This window comes from Larus michahellis, chromosome 5 (genome assembly GCF_964199755.1).
Source record: "Larus michahellis chromosome 5, bLarMic1.1, whole genome shotgun sequence".
Taxonomy (NCBI): Eukaryota; Metazoa; Chordata; class Aves; order Charadriiformes; family Laridae; genus Larus; species Larus michahellis.
In genome coordinates this window covers 81,332,414-81,346,772 of record NC_133900.1, presented here as the reverse complement: position 1 = coordinate 81,346,772, position 14,359 = coordinate 81,332,414, and the positions used below count along the sequence as shown (strand labels likewise).

General features: G+C 44.2%; 1 protein-coding gene across 2 annotated transcripts in view; it reads right to left on the bottom strand.

The window, feature by feature from the left end:
- Positions 1–14,359, bottom strand: part of IRF2 (interferon regulatory factor 2) — a 44,154-nt gene that overhangs the window by 16,125 nt on the left and 13,670 nt on the right. The window contains exons 2-5 of one of the 2 annotated variants that reach the window (XM_074588334.1): positions 10,013–10,142; positions 8,961–9,067; positions 2,689–2,788; positions 1,898–2,074 (exon numbers count right to left, since the gene is read on the bottom strand). In XM_074588334.1, the coding sequence (XP_074444435.1) occupies positions 1,898–2,074; positions 2,689–2,788; positions 8,961–9,047 (364 nt within the window). In that variant the 5' untranslated portion in view covers positions 9,048–9,067; positions 10,013–10,142. Of the gene's footprint in view, positions 1–1,897; positions 2,075–2,688; positions 2,789–8,960; positions 9,068–10,008; positions 10,143–14,359 lie in introns of those variants that run through there. The other variant, XM_074588333.1, reaches the window with a different exon arrangement.

The window sequence follows — 14,359 nt, the reverse complement described above, 5'->3', positions numbered from 1 at the left end:
AAACCCCCCTTTAAGGCCTAGGCAGTCAAAAATTCACCTTGAACATTTTGGCTTTGTGTTTCCTTTTGAAAGGGCTACAAAAAAGAACCAAGATGGGACTGAGAAAAGAAACTGCAGTCAAAAAATCAAGGTGAAAAATACCAAACAGTGACATAAGCAGCAAGGCCTGCTGAAAAAAGAAGGAAGGGAGAGAAAAACACTCTTAAAGGGAAAAAAATCAAAATGTATTTCTCATCACATTTGTGACACTTTCACTGTAGCTACAGGAAAAGGGAGATTGTTCATCGATTTAATATGTGAAAAGAGATCACAATAAACTTCAACAAGTATTTTTTGTAGATAGTTGCAACCTGGGCTGGGGGGGAACACAGATTATAATTCATGCAAAAGTGGTTTCTGCAATTGTGCTGAACTTGAGAATCCAGAAAACCGCACAGCACAGGACCCTCACAAAATGCTGTGTGCCTTGGCAGACCCCAGCGCTGCTGCCCCTGCTCTGACCTGACGAGAGCCTGACGTGGAAGCTCAGACTTGCTGGTGCAAGCTCAGCTCTACCCCACCGTTTGCACAGACGTGTCCCAGGAATTTCTCCCATCTCGGCTACAAGACAGCACTGAGAATTAGAATTGTTTGCAGCCAAATTCTTTCTCTCTCACTCACGCATAATTTTAGCCACGTGCCACGTAGAAAGGGCACGTGAGAAAATATACAGAGCCCAAAATATGTCAGAGTTTTATAGTAACTGGACTGGCTGCAGCATCCTCTCCTGCTACAGCCCCCATCTCCAGAATCTCAGCCTTCATTATGAACTTTTCTAGTTCTTACAGCTATGAGAGGAATCTGCTACAATGGGACAGGTTATGGTTTAGGGAAATACGCCTGAACATACAAAATAGACCACCGACAAGAGACTGGAAACAGTTTCAAAGCAAATGTTCTACTTTTGCAGATTGATCTCCCTTTCATAGTACGATTCTGCCCCAAAAGTGCCAGAATTCATCATTTCCAATCACAGTGACCTTAAACTGAAGATGTGCCTTTCACTTCTCAATTTAAGAAAATAGCAAACTGAGCTACAGGTGAACGGGACTGGATTGTAGAGGAACACCATGCGTTTCGTTTGCAGGTTATATTTTCATCTGAAAGTCCTAGACAGCAGGGGATACCAGAGGACTGAGGAAGCCATCGTTCTACTCCATAAACTACGAACAAAGCCGTAAGAAAGCCAATGAGCCATAAAGAAGCCAATGTTTCTCCTCCATAAGAAACCAAATACTCATGAGATAGACCTGGTGGCTAGGTCCTCATCTGGCAGGTGGGAGACCTAATCCCTAAATTTGGGGATTCAAACATAGTTTCCCATTTCAGCATTATCATGCTGTGGGGGCTGGTTTTTCACAGCCTAGTGCAGCTACATAACAAACAAACTGGTTTCACAGTTCAATGTTCTGAGCAGAGAGTGTACTCCTCCCGCTCACCTCAACAGAGCGCCAGTTTATTTCTACCCTTGCTTGGATAAAAGATACCAAAATGTCTGCCACCATAAATCTGAATGAGTTAAATGCATTGATCTCTAATATCCCTTCATCATCTTCCTGGACTGAGGGAGACCTGGGACTAGCATCTGAACACAACTCCGTTGGCTTTAGCAGAACTAACACAGTTTTCAGAGATCACCAACTTGGGGGTATCGCATCTCGCCGATCCTCTTTCCGAGCGGCTTGTTCTCTTAACTGAATGTAGCCTGTTTTTCATAAAGGTGTCCCTAAGCTCTGGGGAACACCCGGATAAAAGCGTCCAGCTTCACAGTAGAAGTAGAACCGTCACATTTTGCAGGCCCCAAAATATTAACAGTGCTCCCAACACCATTTTCATGTTGACAAGCTCTCCTCTCTACCTTTTTTGGAAGGTCTTTCAGATAACGGCAGCATTCGGTACACCCTGAAGGCATTGTTTCCTTTCTTTATACTTTTGTCCTTCACTTCTTCTATGTCAGGCAGAGAGTTCATAGCACAACGGAAGTTTGCCTTCCACGTCTTTGGGTCGGGTTTATCTACTCCTGACTGGTATTTTCCTAGGCAAGAAAAGAAAGTTAGGCACAGACGACGTGTAATTGAAAACCGAAGGCCAATTAATAACAGCATAGGTTAACTTCAAGGTATCAGCCTTTGGTTCCCATGACAAGCATTCAAACAATAGCTGAGGTTGCAAGAGAGAGTGTTGTGATCTCATTCCCATGCACATTTCTAGAACACATGATGAACAGTTTCTGCTCAAGAAAGACCCAGGGCGCTGCCAATCAGATGTGACTCCACAACAATGTGGAAAAGCTTGCACAGCATTTACCTTTATTATGTCTGGCTCAAATCCATAGGAAGGCATAAAAAGCCTAAGGGCCCAAGTCTACAAAGTGCTGAGCGTGCTCTGCTCCTGACAATTTTGAATCCAATCTTGTTAACGTTTAAATCAATTAAGTTTTACTGTGTTCCTCAATGCAAATGAGTTATGGCACTTCAATAAACCTGGAGAGCATTGCAGACCTTGAAAAAAGCACTTAGCCTCCCACAGATTTAGAAACTTAAATTCACTCTCTGTGTTAGCAAAAGCAAAGACAAGAAAGAAAGAAAATATAACTTTAAAAGGGAAAACAATGTGAAAATCTATACTGCAGAAAGAAAGTTCCAATACCTGTGTGAATTGCCCAGTTTCTAAATAAGGGAGCATCTTTTTCAACATCCCACCCATGTCTTGCGGCATGCATCCAGGGAATCTGAAAAATCTTCTTCTCCTGGAAGGGAAAACAAACAGGAAATGCCAACACTGATTGACTTGAGGGATCTTCTGATGACTCTAAGTCACTTATTTAAAAACACACTTCCAGCATCTGCAAGTGTTTTGCTTCCTTCTAACCCAGTGCCGCTGTCATTGAACTCAATAGGAAAATATCCACTGGCGTCACCAAAAGCAGAATACAGCCCTAAGTGTACGAAATACTTAGATGCCCCTTCATGGCCGATGAGCCTGGCCGCTTTCCACGCTGACACATGGGTAAAACATGCAGCGCTACACATTTCTAAACATTCAAACGAAGGCTAGTTTTGGCAGCACAGACACTTTCATGATTAGAAAAATTAGATATGAAACTAAACAACCACAGGAACACAGCGAATTCAAGGGATTTAGAATTTAGGCAGTAAAATCCTAGCATGGTGAAGGAAAGGGATCTCGCAAATTTATATGCCAAGCGAACAGATGTATGAATATATCAACTATTAGACATCTCTCCAGTGGGGATAAAAAAAATACAGGACACCCATGTGAAGGGGTGGCATTGAAGATAGTTGAACATATTTTAGTTTAGAAACTTTAGGCCAAAGAGAAGCGCATGTAAAGCAATCCAAAGGAAGGGACTTTTTAAATTATTTTTTTAACACGCATCATGTAGTTAAACCAGAGCATGCCTTATGTGATGGAGGTATAAAGCGATTCCCAAAGGGATCAGAAAAACTCATGGAAGATAGTACACTGGTGACTATTAAAGATGATTAAAAATAGGATGCAGCTCCAGCTCTGGGAGCCCAATGGCTTTCAGAGCTTGAACAGCATGTTTCCTACACCCCTTCCACAAGCACCGAGCACAGAGGATGCTGGGCCAGATGGATGCTGGGTCAGATGTGCTTTTATGTCATCCAACACAGGAACGAATTCCTATGTGCTGACCTACAGGGCTGCTTCAGAACTCTTCATGGGCATTTCTGCAAAGCCACACAAAAGGACTTTGTTCCACAACACTTGTTTTTTCTCCCATATTAGGGTAATACATCTTGATCCGGATTCACACGCAGACATCTTGCACTATAAACACAGCCACTACAGATTTAGATCCACTTCTCAGTCTGTGAAGAGAATTTCCAGGGCAAAATGCCACCTGAGCTACGCCAACTGAATTGTACCCTAAAAGAGCCTATTTCTCTCCATTGACTATAAACTACTCTAGACAGGCAGCTCTCATTTATACGACTGCATTGTAGATGTCTGTGGTCGGGTGAGATGAATCCTTTGCCCTTTCCCCTTCCCCCAACAACCACTTTTCTTCCTTGTCTGCCTGGTTAATATTTCACTAATGTCAAGGTTAGGGTTATTTCCCTTCCTTTCCATGTGATCTTTTCTTCTTTGAGCCTGCGTTTTGTATGGTCCTTCAACTCTTGTCTTCAATCCTTTCTCTCATTTACATTCGCTTGTTGAGAACTGCGTTCAGAATTTCTCGCTTGGCTTCACCTTTGGCGCCAATAAATCTGTCGTGGTTTGGGCTGGGCTGGCCACTAAACGAACGACAGATGCTCTCTTTTAACTTCTCTCTCCTTCCCCAAAAAGAAGGAAGAGAGAATATGGGAGAGACACTTATGGGTTGAAAAGAAACTAAAACTACTTAATGAAATATTAATAATAAAAGGTAATCATATCAATAAGAAAATAATGAAATATATACAGTATATACCAAACCAGCATTGCGCTCCCAAGGATGACAATAATGTCTCCAACAGGCCCTGGGAAAATCCCAGACTGGACCCAACGATGGACGGGAACTGAGTTCAGGAATGCATCAATCAGGATCAAAGGCAGACGAACAGACAGAGCCGTTCTCAGACACCAGCCATTGAAGAAAGATGGCTGATCCCTTTGATCCCTCAGCTTTTATACTGAGCATGATGCAGATGGGATGGAATACCCTGCTGGTCAGTTTTGGGTCACCTGTCCTGTCCACTCCTCCCCACAGGTGCGACCCCTCTATGCTTTTCTGCTTACGACCCTCCAATGGGGCACATAACAAAGTGAGCTGACCTCAGATGTTAGAGCAATAGGTATAAGCAGGAGTGTCTCTGCATACCATTCCTTGGTATTAACTATAAACAACAGGCCTTATCACTCTGGAAGCAGAAACTGTCTGAAAAATATGCCATTAATTTCAGAGAGTACAATTAGTTAGAAGAGACTTAACTGAAAAGTAAAATTACTGAAAAGAAAATTGGTTCTGCTCTGTCTCAAAGAACTTTAATTTGGTGAAAGCACAGATTTAATACATTCCTCATTCCCCTTCAAGCCCTCATACTCTAATTCTTCTCCTTAATCTATTCCCATCACTTCTGTCACATGTCTTTTGCCTTCCCACTCTACATAGTTAAATTATCCTACAGAGATGCTCTCCTCTTTCCCCAAGTAGAAGTGGTCTAAAGAAAGCCTTGATCCCACCATCCCGTGGTCCACAGCACTACTGCGTTCATCAGAGCAAGAATAAGCTTCCTTGCCTTTACTCTCCCACAGACTACAACGACCATGGAAAAAAATTCGTACTTCTACAGAAAACAATTTCTATCAGCAAGAACTTTAACAATTGACCAGATTAAAAAGTCTTCTCATGCTTAGTGACGGGGAGAGGTTGGAACAATGCTACACAACGGTACGAAGGTTATACCATGGATTTCATATTCCATATGATAATTCAAGAAGTTCTATAGGAACTAGCAGACTGAACAAGACTCCAGACATAGCATCCTGTCATTGTCAACTGTACTCACTGCTCCAAAGGAGGGTGCAAGGACACTCTCAACAGCACTCCAAGCGTTCATTACAGTTTTTCTGTTCATTACACAACGTTCTTCCCAATCACAGATGTCTTGAAACACAGTCTTACAGCAAATTATAATACAAATAACAAAATCATAGAATCCATGTGTCTTATAACTTTATAATATATGTATAGTTTTACATACCTATATAGGAACTACATATTTTCTCACCAACTATCAAATATCTAATCTTCTCTGAAATCCCACAAGACTGCTGATTGCAGCAATACCACGTGGGTGTGCATTCTGTGCTAGTTTACCTTATGCTTTCTATTTAAATACTAATCTTTGATTTCACACATTATCAAGCATTTACCTATCGCCTTCTTCAGTCGATGCTTCCTAGTAATGACCTTAATAGGAAAAGGCTCATCGGTGCTTTCTCTTAGACTTGGAAAACCATGCACTGCCTGGTACAGCACTCCATCACTGGACATTTTAGCCTCACCTAAAGTTGCAAGTACAACTCACAAAACTTTTGCAGCATAACAGGAATTGCTACCAAACTCTAGTGGGTACATCAAAAGGAAAAAGATGTCCCATTCTTAGAAATAGGCAGGAGGAGGAAAACAGCATCGAACACTTGCAACCCTAGCACTGCAAAACGCTCCAAGCAGGTGAATGAGCATGAGATCACATACTAGCTGGAAAGTCATACGACAAATTTTAAATAGCGGCATCCGTCTGGATGGTAATACTCCAAGCATCCATCAAAGCAGCAGGTTACCTCTCGACTCCTGTTACAGCTACTCTGAATGTTTCCACTCTAATTTCCTTTTTCAGATCCACGACGGAGACTGACCTCCGACTATCCCCCTGCCCACAACACCTCTGCCCTCTACTCAGCTATGTAATTTCCTTCACACCTCCCAGTTTTGTTTCTCTGGGAGGGTGAAGAAATTCCCTTCCTCCCTCATGCCATTCAGCAGGATAACATTTTTCACCAGGAAGGTACACAAGTACTTATTTTTTAAGCCCTATAAAGAGGCGTCTGTTCTGGAGGGGAACACAAACCAGGAAGTATAATGTGATCAACTGACAGTAGGGGAAGGAATTAGGTAAGTCAGCTGTACCTGATTTGTCATTTTTAACAGAGAGAGGTTTAATTCCCTTCTCAGTCTGGAAAAATTCCCTAAGAAGAGACAGCCAATGACAAAGCTAGAACGGTATTTGTTTCCTTAGTATTTAAATCTTATTTCCTTAAAGGCTGTCCACACAGACGAGTACAATTCTCTTGCTAATCTGACCCACCTTCTTTTCTATACCGTGAACTGCCCCTTGCCAAAATCTGATTAAAATATACAAATCCCAAAATCCTACAGCCTCCAGAGTCAGTTCTGTGGGTACAGAACGGGCTGCGATACACATGACACTGTATCATTGATTCCATGCATGGCTTTGTTTACGGTCAGGATTTACAGTAAAAATAGAAATATTTTTGGTTTAATGATTCATTGTTGGAATGAATGTTTAAACAGTTTTAAACAGAAATGCTCAGAAGTGCAATTAGCTTGTTGAGCACAATAAAGGCAACCAAGAATGATGCCAAATCAGAGGGCAGAACTGGGGAATCAGTTTAACAAACCTCAAGGCAGGCCACTTAGGTGGCCTCCTTGTATCCTCCAGGTATCCTCCTCCTGGTAGGAGCCTGGGCTTTGTTGTAGAAAGAAAATATCCATTTCAAAACACTTTATTTGTGAGACAAGCCTTGGTCACTATAGAATATGCTAACTAAGGACAAAATCTCCTGCCGACTCCTGCACACAAACAGTTTACGCCAGAAGCACAAGGCAAAAACCGCTGTAACAACACAATCAGGGGGCTGCAAACATTAACCAACACGACATGCCTCGCAAACCGCCTTTATGAGCTGGTGAGCTGAACTTGGAAGAGTGAAACCCTTAGCACAGTGGCAGCATTTTCACACTGCAGAGGAAAAGAGGCAAGTATGTTCCCGGGACGTACCGAAGAAGGTTACGTGAACAAAATCTACAGATGACATTATATTTAAAAGTAATACGCTCAAATCTGAAATACCGTGCCCTACTAACTGCAGAGGAATTATTCCAGGATTGGGCAGGAATGCCCAGCGAAGAATGGCAGAGATGGACTGTCAGCAGGAGAGACTTGACACTGAAGTAGAGATACTCAAGGAGAAAAATCCGTAGGGACCTGAACGTGGGATTCAAATTACAAAGACAACAGTAAAAACTGGTCTCTTCCTCCTCTTCAGCTGTGACCCCATTATGCAAGAACAAGGACCTACTCAAATTCACAGGGCAGCTAAGCAGGGAATGGATAAAGCAATATTTATTTACCCAGCCACAGCATGTGAGTGTCACTGATGCAGGAAGTTCCTGAGAAGATTTGTAGCTGTAATTTAAAGAGCTCCTGATAATTTTACAGTCAGGAGCATTTCTAGCTTTGAAAGCTGAAATAAAAAGTAGTAATCTTAATTGCCATTCTTCAGCTCTAAAAATGAACACCTGAGCACCACAACTACTGCTATAGGGAGGATACCAGACTAACTGCATTAGTGTCTTGACCAGCTGGGCAGCTCCTATGTCTCCACACCTGATTTTGTGCATTTCCACACATTTTGATAATGAAGTAGCCTCTGTGGCCAAAACTGCTTCATACTTTTCAGTGTGGTGAATTACCTGCATACCACAGAATGCATGCAGTATTTCTGGGGTTTATTACTGTTCAAAGGCTCAAATACACTCCTTGGTTTTATTGAACCAATTTAAAAAAAAAAACAAATCCAGTTGGGCACTGGCATTTTGGAGCCCATGCTTGTGCTCTCAAAGTGTCTAGAGCTCTTAGTAAGAGCTCAGGAGCAGGAATATTAGGTTTGGGTCTGGCAGGGGAAAAGCTACCCTGTTTTCTCCCAGGTTGAGAAGCATCAGAGAAGTCGCACAAGTCTGAAACAGGAGATCGTTGCTTCAACCCACAGTCTAACACAGAATATAGCCGTCCACCTCAGGAGAGCATTTTGTTCACATCCCTCTGACACTGCTTGGTGAGCAATCTGTTCCCAGCTTAAAAAAAAAAAACAAACTAGCGGAGTCTAAAGAAATGCTCGCTCCAACAACAAAGAGCTGGAAAATGCTTTCGAAGGAGCCACAAATCCACCAGGCCAAAGCAGGGCGCCTCAGATCTGGCAGGCGAGGCCGGAGGAACAGGTTCAGCAGGAAGCATTCAGCTTTGCCCTTCCTCCCCATGTCACCCCTTTGAAAGCCAGGAATGAGCTGATTTACCTATCCAAAGCTCAGGCAGTGCTATAAAGTCCCTCTTCAGCACATGTACACACGAGCCTGCGCCCATCCTTACCTTATTTAGCCATTTCAGCCCCGGTATCGTGTTAGAGTTGATTTGCTCTTCCAGCCAGGGGCGCATCCGCATCCTTTCGACAGGCATTGTCACCCACCAGGATGGAGCTGCAGGGAACAAGGGACACGGTTACTTGTTTTCCAGGCAGAACTCCCAGGCAGCTTCCCCATCTCTGCACAGAACAGACTTATTAAGGCTTTGCAGGCATCAAACAATTATAAATGTAATCGTGACTTTGGATCTGTGCGGAAGCCTCCCCTAAGAGCAAGTGAGATAATAAACCCTTCCCCATGTCAGAGAACACTCTTCTGGTACACCCGGATTAGGAAAATCTTCACCTGAAGAAAATACACCATATTGGCAAAAGCTTGTCTGCTGATATAGGTGGGATACCAGAGGCCGCAAAGAAAAACAATTAGGCTCCTGAAGAGACCTCTTTTTGGCCCACATACTTGCATTTGCACAAGACCTTTTTTTGCCAATAAAAAAGATGCAACCAAAACAATTCACATGCAGGTGGCATCACTGTAGCAGCTAAAATGATGTACCTGCTAATGAGAGTGCTTTCAAACGGCTGTGTCTGTCCCATAAACTTCACTAAAATTACGAAAAATATATTTTACATCACAGCAATCATCAGACCACTTTGGTCCTGGCTGAGTAGTTTGACCCCCTCCCTGCAGCTTTCTCTGATCAACCCAGTCTCTGATTTTTTAGCTTCTATTTTACATTTCCATGCTGCCTAGCTAGGCAGTAAGTGCTTTACAGCCCCCCCAGCAGCACCACGCCACCCTGTATGGTTCAGTTTAGACTCAAACTCTCTCTCGCTCACACACACGCACGTGACCCCGATGCCACTTCCCTGTTTAGAGCTGTAAATTATTGACATAAGAGTCCAAAGTCTTGAACTCGAGGCAGAAAATTTTAAAAACATTAACCTATCTTAGGCACCACTCTGAAAGTGCCAAAAGGCACTAGATGCAGATTAAAGCATCGCATTAAACTCCTCTTAAGCAGCCTGCAACCTATCATTTCCACGTTCAAGTACTTGCATTTAGGCTGCTTCTTCTCCTCTCCCCCTCTGCACCAGGCTCAGCTCCTTCCTCTCTCCTTTGTTCTTCACATCTGTGTTCTCTGCATCATTCTTAACTTCTTTGCTCCGCTATTCTTGTCACCTTTGATCTTAAAAAAAAGAGAAAGAAAAAAGTGAGTAGGCCACGTATTTGAAAGCACGCAGCAATGACACAAATGTAAATGGGTTTGTTCTTGCTTCCTATGGGAGTACAGGCATCAGACAGACTAACAATTAGGCAGTACCAAGCCCACACCCAGCACAAGAGGAAGAAAAACGTTCAAAGTTTCCTCTCATTGCTCTGAGGACATGTATTTCCTGAAACTAATAAGGAATTAAAACCTGAGTGCAACAATAAGGCTCTTTGATGTGTTCAGAGAATTTACCAGCAGCCATGCTCACACTAATCTCTAGGCAAACATACTGGTATTTTATTTACTACCGTGTGGAGCTGGTCACTGGCGCTTCAGCCACAGCCTTTTCCAGTGAACATGAATTTCTAAAATAGCTCATAAAATGGTTGCAACTGCTCAGCTCCCTTTCAGATTCACGTCAGACATGAAAAAACAGCCAACCCCAGAACCAGACAGCAGCTGAGCCCTTGTGTAAATCCCTTCTCTGTGCAAGAGGGAAGCTGTTTTCTGGGTGAGGGCGACATGGCTGCAGCCCCTTCTGCTTGGCACCCAGGATTCCCATCCAGGTTGCAAAGGATGTACGGGAGATCTGTACCATCTTCCCCTACTACACGTTGGGTCAAAGCTGAAAAATGCAAATGGCAATGTACTAAAAACGCGAGCAAATTTCGATTCGTCTGTCAAGGAAGAAACAAGCAGATGCAACGATCATCTTGGATGCATTTCTTTGTAAGATATCTTTAAGTACGCATGCACTTTGAGACAATTCCTGGAAACACTGTGCATCATCTTTGGCATTCAGTATATGAGTGCTCCCATTTAGCAGCGGGACTCTTGTCTCACTCTTGAGACAAATCTCAAGCCCATCTGAGTGAACAAATCAGACAGAAGGCAGAAAAGTCATCCTGAAGGCAGCGGCAATGAATCCCACTTGGGACAGGCAACGCAGGAGAAACAGCAGCTGCCTTTGTGCAAAAGCAAAGCATTTCAGGAGACGAGAAAGCTGCCAACATTGCTACTATAAGGAAGCCGGTCTTCCCAAAACAGCACTGTCGAGCCAGTCGTCTCTTCGCTCCCGCATCCCCGGGGGCTTCCCCAGCTGCTCGCCTGCAGATGCTGCGGTGTTCGTCTCCTTTTCGGCACTCTAGGACTCCTCTGGGATTAGCACCCGCAGCTGTCAGCACACACCTTCACATCCATCACCCACACCAAGGCCAATTAGTCCCGAGGTAATCAGAAAAGAGGTCTGGCTTGCGAGAAGGGAGGAGTGGCTCCCAAGATCTGTTTATCCGAAAGTAAAACCAAGCCCAGCTAAAAATAACCTGCCATGATGTTCAGCTGGAGGGACGGTGGGCATCTTCTGGGGGAACGTCTTTCACAGGGGGTAAGCACAGCATGCTCCTGCTCATCAAAACACACCCCATGCTCCTCTAAGAGGATAAAACTAAAAAAAACATAAAGCCTGACATCTTCACAAGACACCCCCAGACTCGTCTGCCTCAGGTCAGCACTGACCACAACGGTGCTAAAACACAGCAGGTTTTTTGGCAGATGCACCTCAACAACATCCTTGCGATGAAAATACCAAGTCAACTCTACCGAGTAATTGCCTGTGGGAAATGAAGGTGCCACATCTCCCCTCCTGAGCTGTCAAACGCATGATTTATTTATACAGAAAGAAACATCAGCTTCTGCAGTGCCTTAAAAACAGCCTCTGTAGGTCCCTAAGCAGGGTCAATGGGTGCACTTGGGAGTCTGATTTTGATGCCTCCAGGTGGGAGAATCTGAAGTCCATCCATCAGTGAGTATTGGGACAATCACCATCTACCATTATGAGTCATTTAAGTTTGTAAAGACCTTTGGAATTCTCCAAAATAGGTAGCAAAGGCACCTGAAGTTTCAGGGGCCATCACCTAACATCAAGCCAGCTTCACCCTCCATCAGAATATATTAATTGTAAAGCAAACCTACAAAGCCAGAAAGTAAGGTGAGCCGTACAAAACAGCAGGCATGCCAGGTTCCTTCGCTCCAGTCTCTCCCCAGTGCACCCAGCAGAAAGGAAAAAGCAGGATCCTTGTAAGCAGAATGAAACATCAACATTTATAATCTGAAGCAGGCTGTAAAACCAGGAGCACCTATGCACTTATCTTCCATTCCTGGTCAACGTTAACATTGCACTTCCCCTGCACATTTACATGTAGAAGAAGCTACGTGCAAGTGTCTCAGGACAAGTGGACTCAGAGCTGCCAAGGCATCCAGTTCCTACCACTGTAAGCCCCAGAGCTGTAGGTACCCATCTGCTGCACTGAACAAACTTCTCCAGAAGCTTGGTTATCTTTGCCAGACCGAACCTTTGCACCCGGGTTAACTGGGAGAAAAATGGCTTAATGTCTGCCTTGGGTCACTTGGCACCTCTCGGAGAGAACGCGGCCAGAGGTGGCCGGGCTGGCAGGGGAGAGGAGTGGAGCCGGCTGGGGCTGCAGGGGGAAGGAGCAGCTCCAGCTCCACCAGCAGCAAGAAAGCACCTCTCACTCCATCGCCCCCCCACCCTTCAGTCCCATCCCCATTTTGTCAGACACTAACGCTACTCTGCAGAGGCAGCTTTGTGAACAGACCAGGGAACAGACCAGGGAACTCAGCAGGCTTACAAGCAACACTTCTTTCCGTAAGCCTTTTTTTGTCTCTTTGAACCCAGATCGTGGCTCTCACCCTGCTCAAAGATGTGTAGGACAGCACGACCAAGAGGGGAGGGCCCTCCAGCATGGGAGCAGGAACAAGCCACTGGGAAGGACAGGGAGGAACCTCTTAATCCAAAACCGCTAATGAAGACCCCTACGTTTAAACCACAGCTTCAAACTTGAACTCTACCGAATCCCAGCATTTCCTTGGGGAGAGTACAGGAAAGTGCTTAATGCTCCCAGAGACACATGCTGCAGTCAAACTTTCTGGCATTACATCAAAAATAATTGTTTGTTTTTTCTTCTGACTTAGCACTGTTCCATGGTGGGGGAAGGGAAGAATAACCACCATGAAACACAGTCAACTGCTAATGCAGAGGGGACCCAAGGAATCAGTTTTCTATCCTACAGGAAAAGGGGAGCTCACTTAGACATGGAAGTTCCTGCTGGGAACTCATTTTATGAACACTTGCCATTCTTAACAAAACATCCAACCTTCAAGAGCCACAATTTTGAACCATGCCTCCTATAAATGCATTAAGGCTGGTAGCTCCGTGAATATCTTTTCCCTTTTTTTGCTCCATTTTTATCACCCGCCTCCTCCTTACAGGGGGCCATAGTCAGGGGCGGTTGCCTTTTCAGTGGTGGGAGCTTAAATGTATCGACGGACATTAAGACATCAATAAAATTATTCCCAAATAGGAGCCAAGCGTGCGAGACACTAGCCCCAATTCAATGGCATTTGCCTGGAAGTGGAGGCCACCGGCAGCCTGTGAGGAGCCAAGCCCCACACAAGAATCACGGCTCACAGATGCGCTGATGCCACAGTTTATGGAGGGATTATTTTGACCTTTTTTGAAGGTTTATTTACTGTACTATTCGTGCTAGTCCTGCAGTCAGTTCAGCCCTTATTTTTGCAACCAGATACCACAAAAACATAGTGGTGGCTACCCCCCGACAAGCTGTCCTAATCCTGCAGACGTGACTCAGAGGAAGAGTGCTGCGGAGGGTGGGCAGCACAGGATCCGCTGAAGCCTGGCCAGCACGACCCAGTGAGGAACAGGGAGACAGCAAGGAGGCCAGTCAACACCACTGCTCCTGCTTCCGCACGGTGCACTTCAAAATGAGCTTTCTACATGGGAATCACATCACCGTCCTGGCATGAAGCACGCAAGCCAACTTCCTAGGACAGACACCGCTGAAAGAAGAGTCACAACACTGTAAGAGAGAGAAACACGGCTACAACAATGTTTTTAGGAGTAGTCATACAAAGGGCATTGAGCAGGTAGATGTGTAGAGCATCCTCGAGAAGCAATAAATCATACCAAATTTCAGCTCTATACTACTTCGCAAGATATATTTTTCTAAGATTCTTTATGCAAGACTCTTCAGAAGGAAGCTCACAGCACTCATTTATTTTTAAAGAGATATTAGAAAAATACTAGTTATTTTCAAGAGCTGTTCATCTTTAAAGAGATGTGATGGCTGCAATCTATATATACACATACAAATATT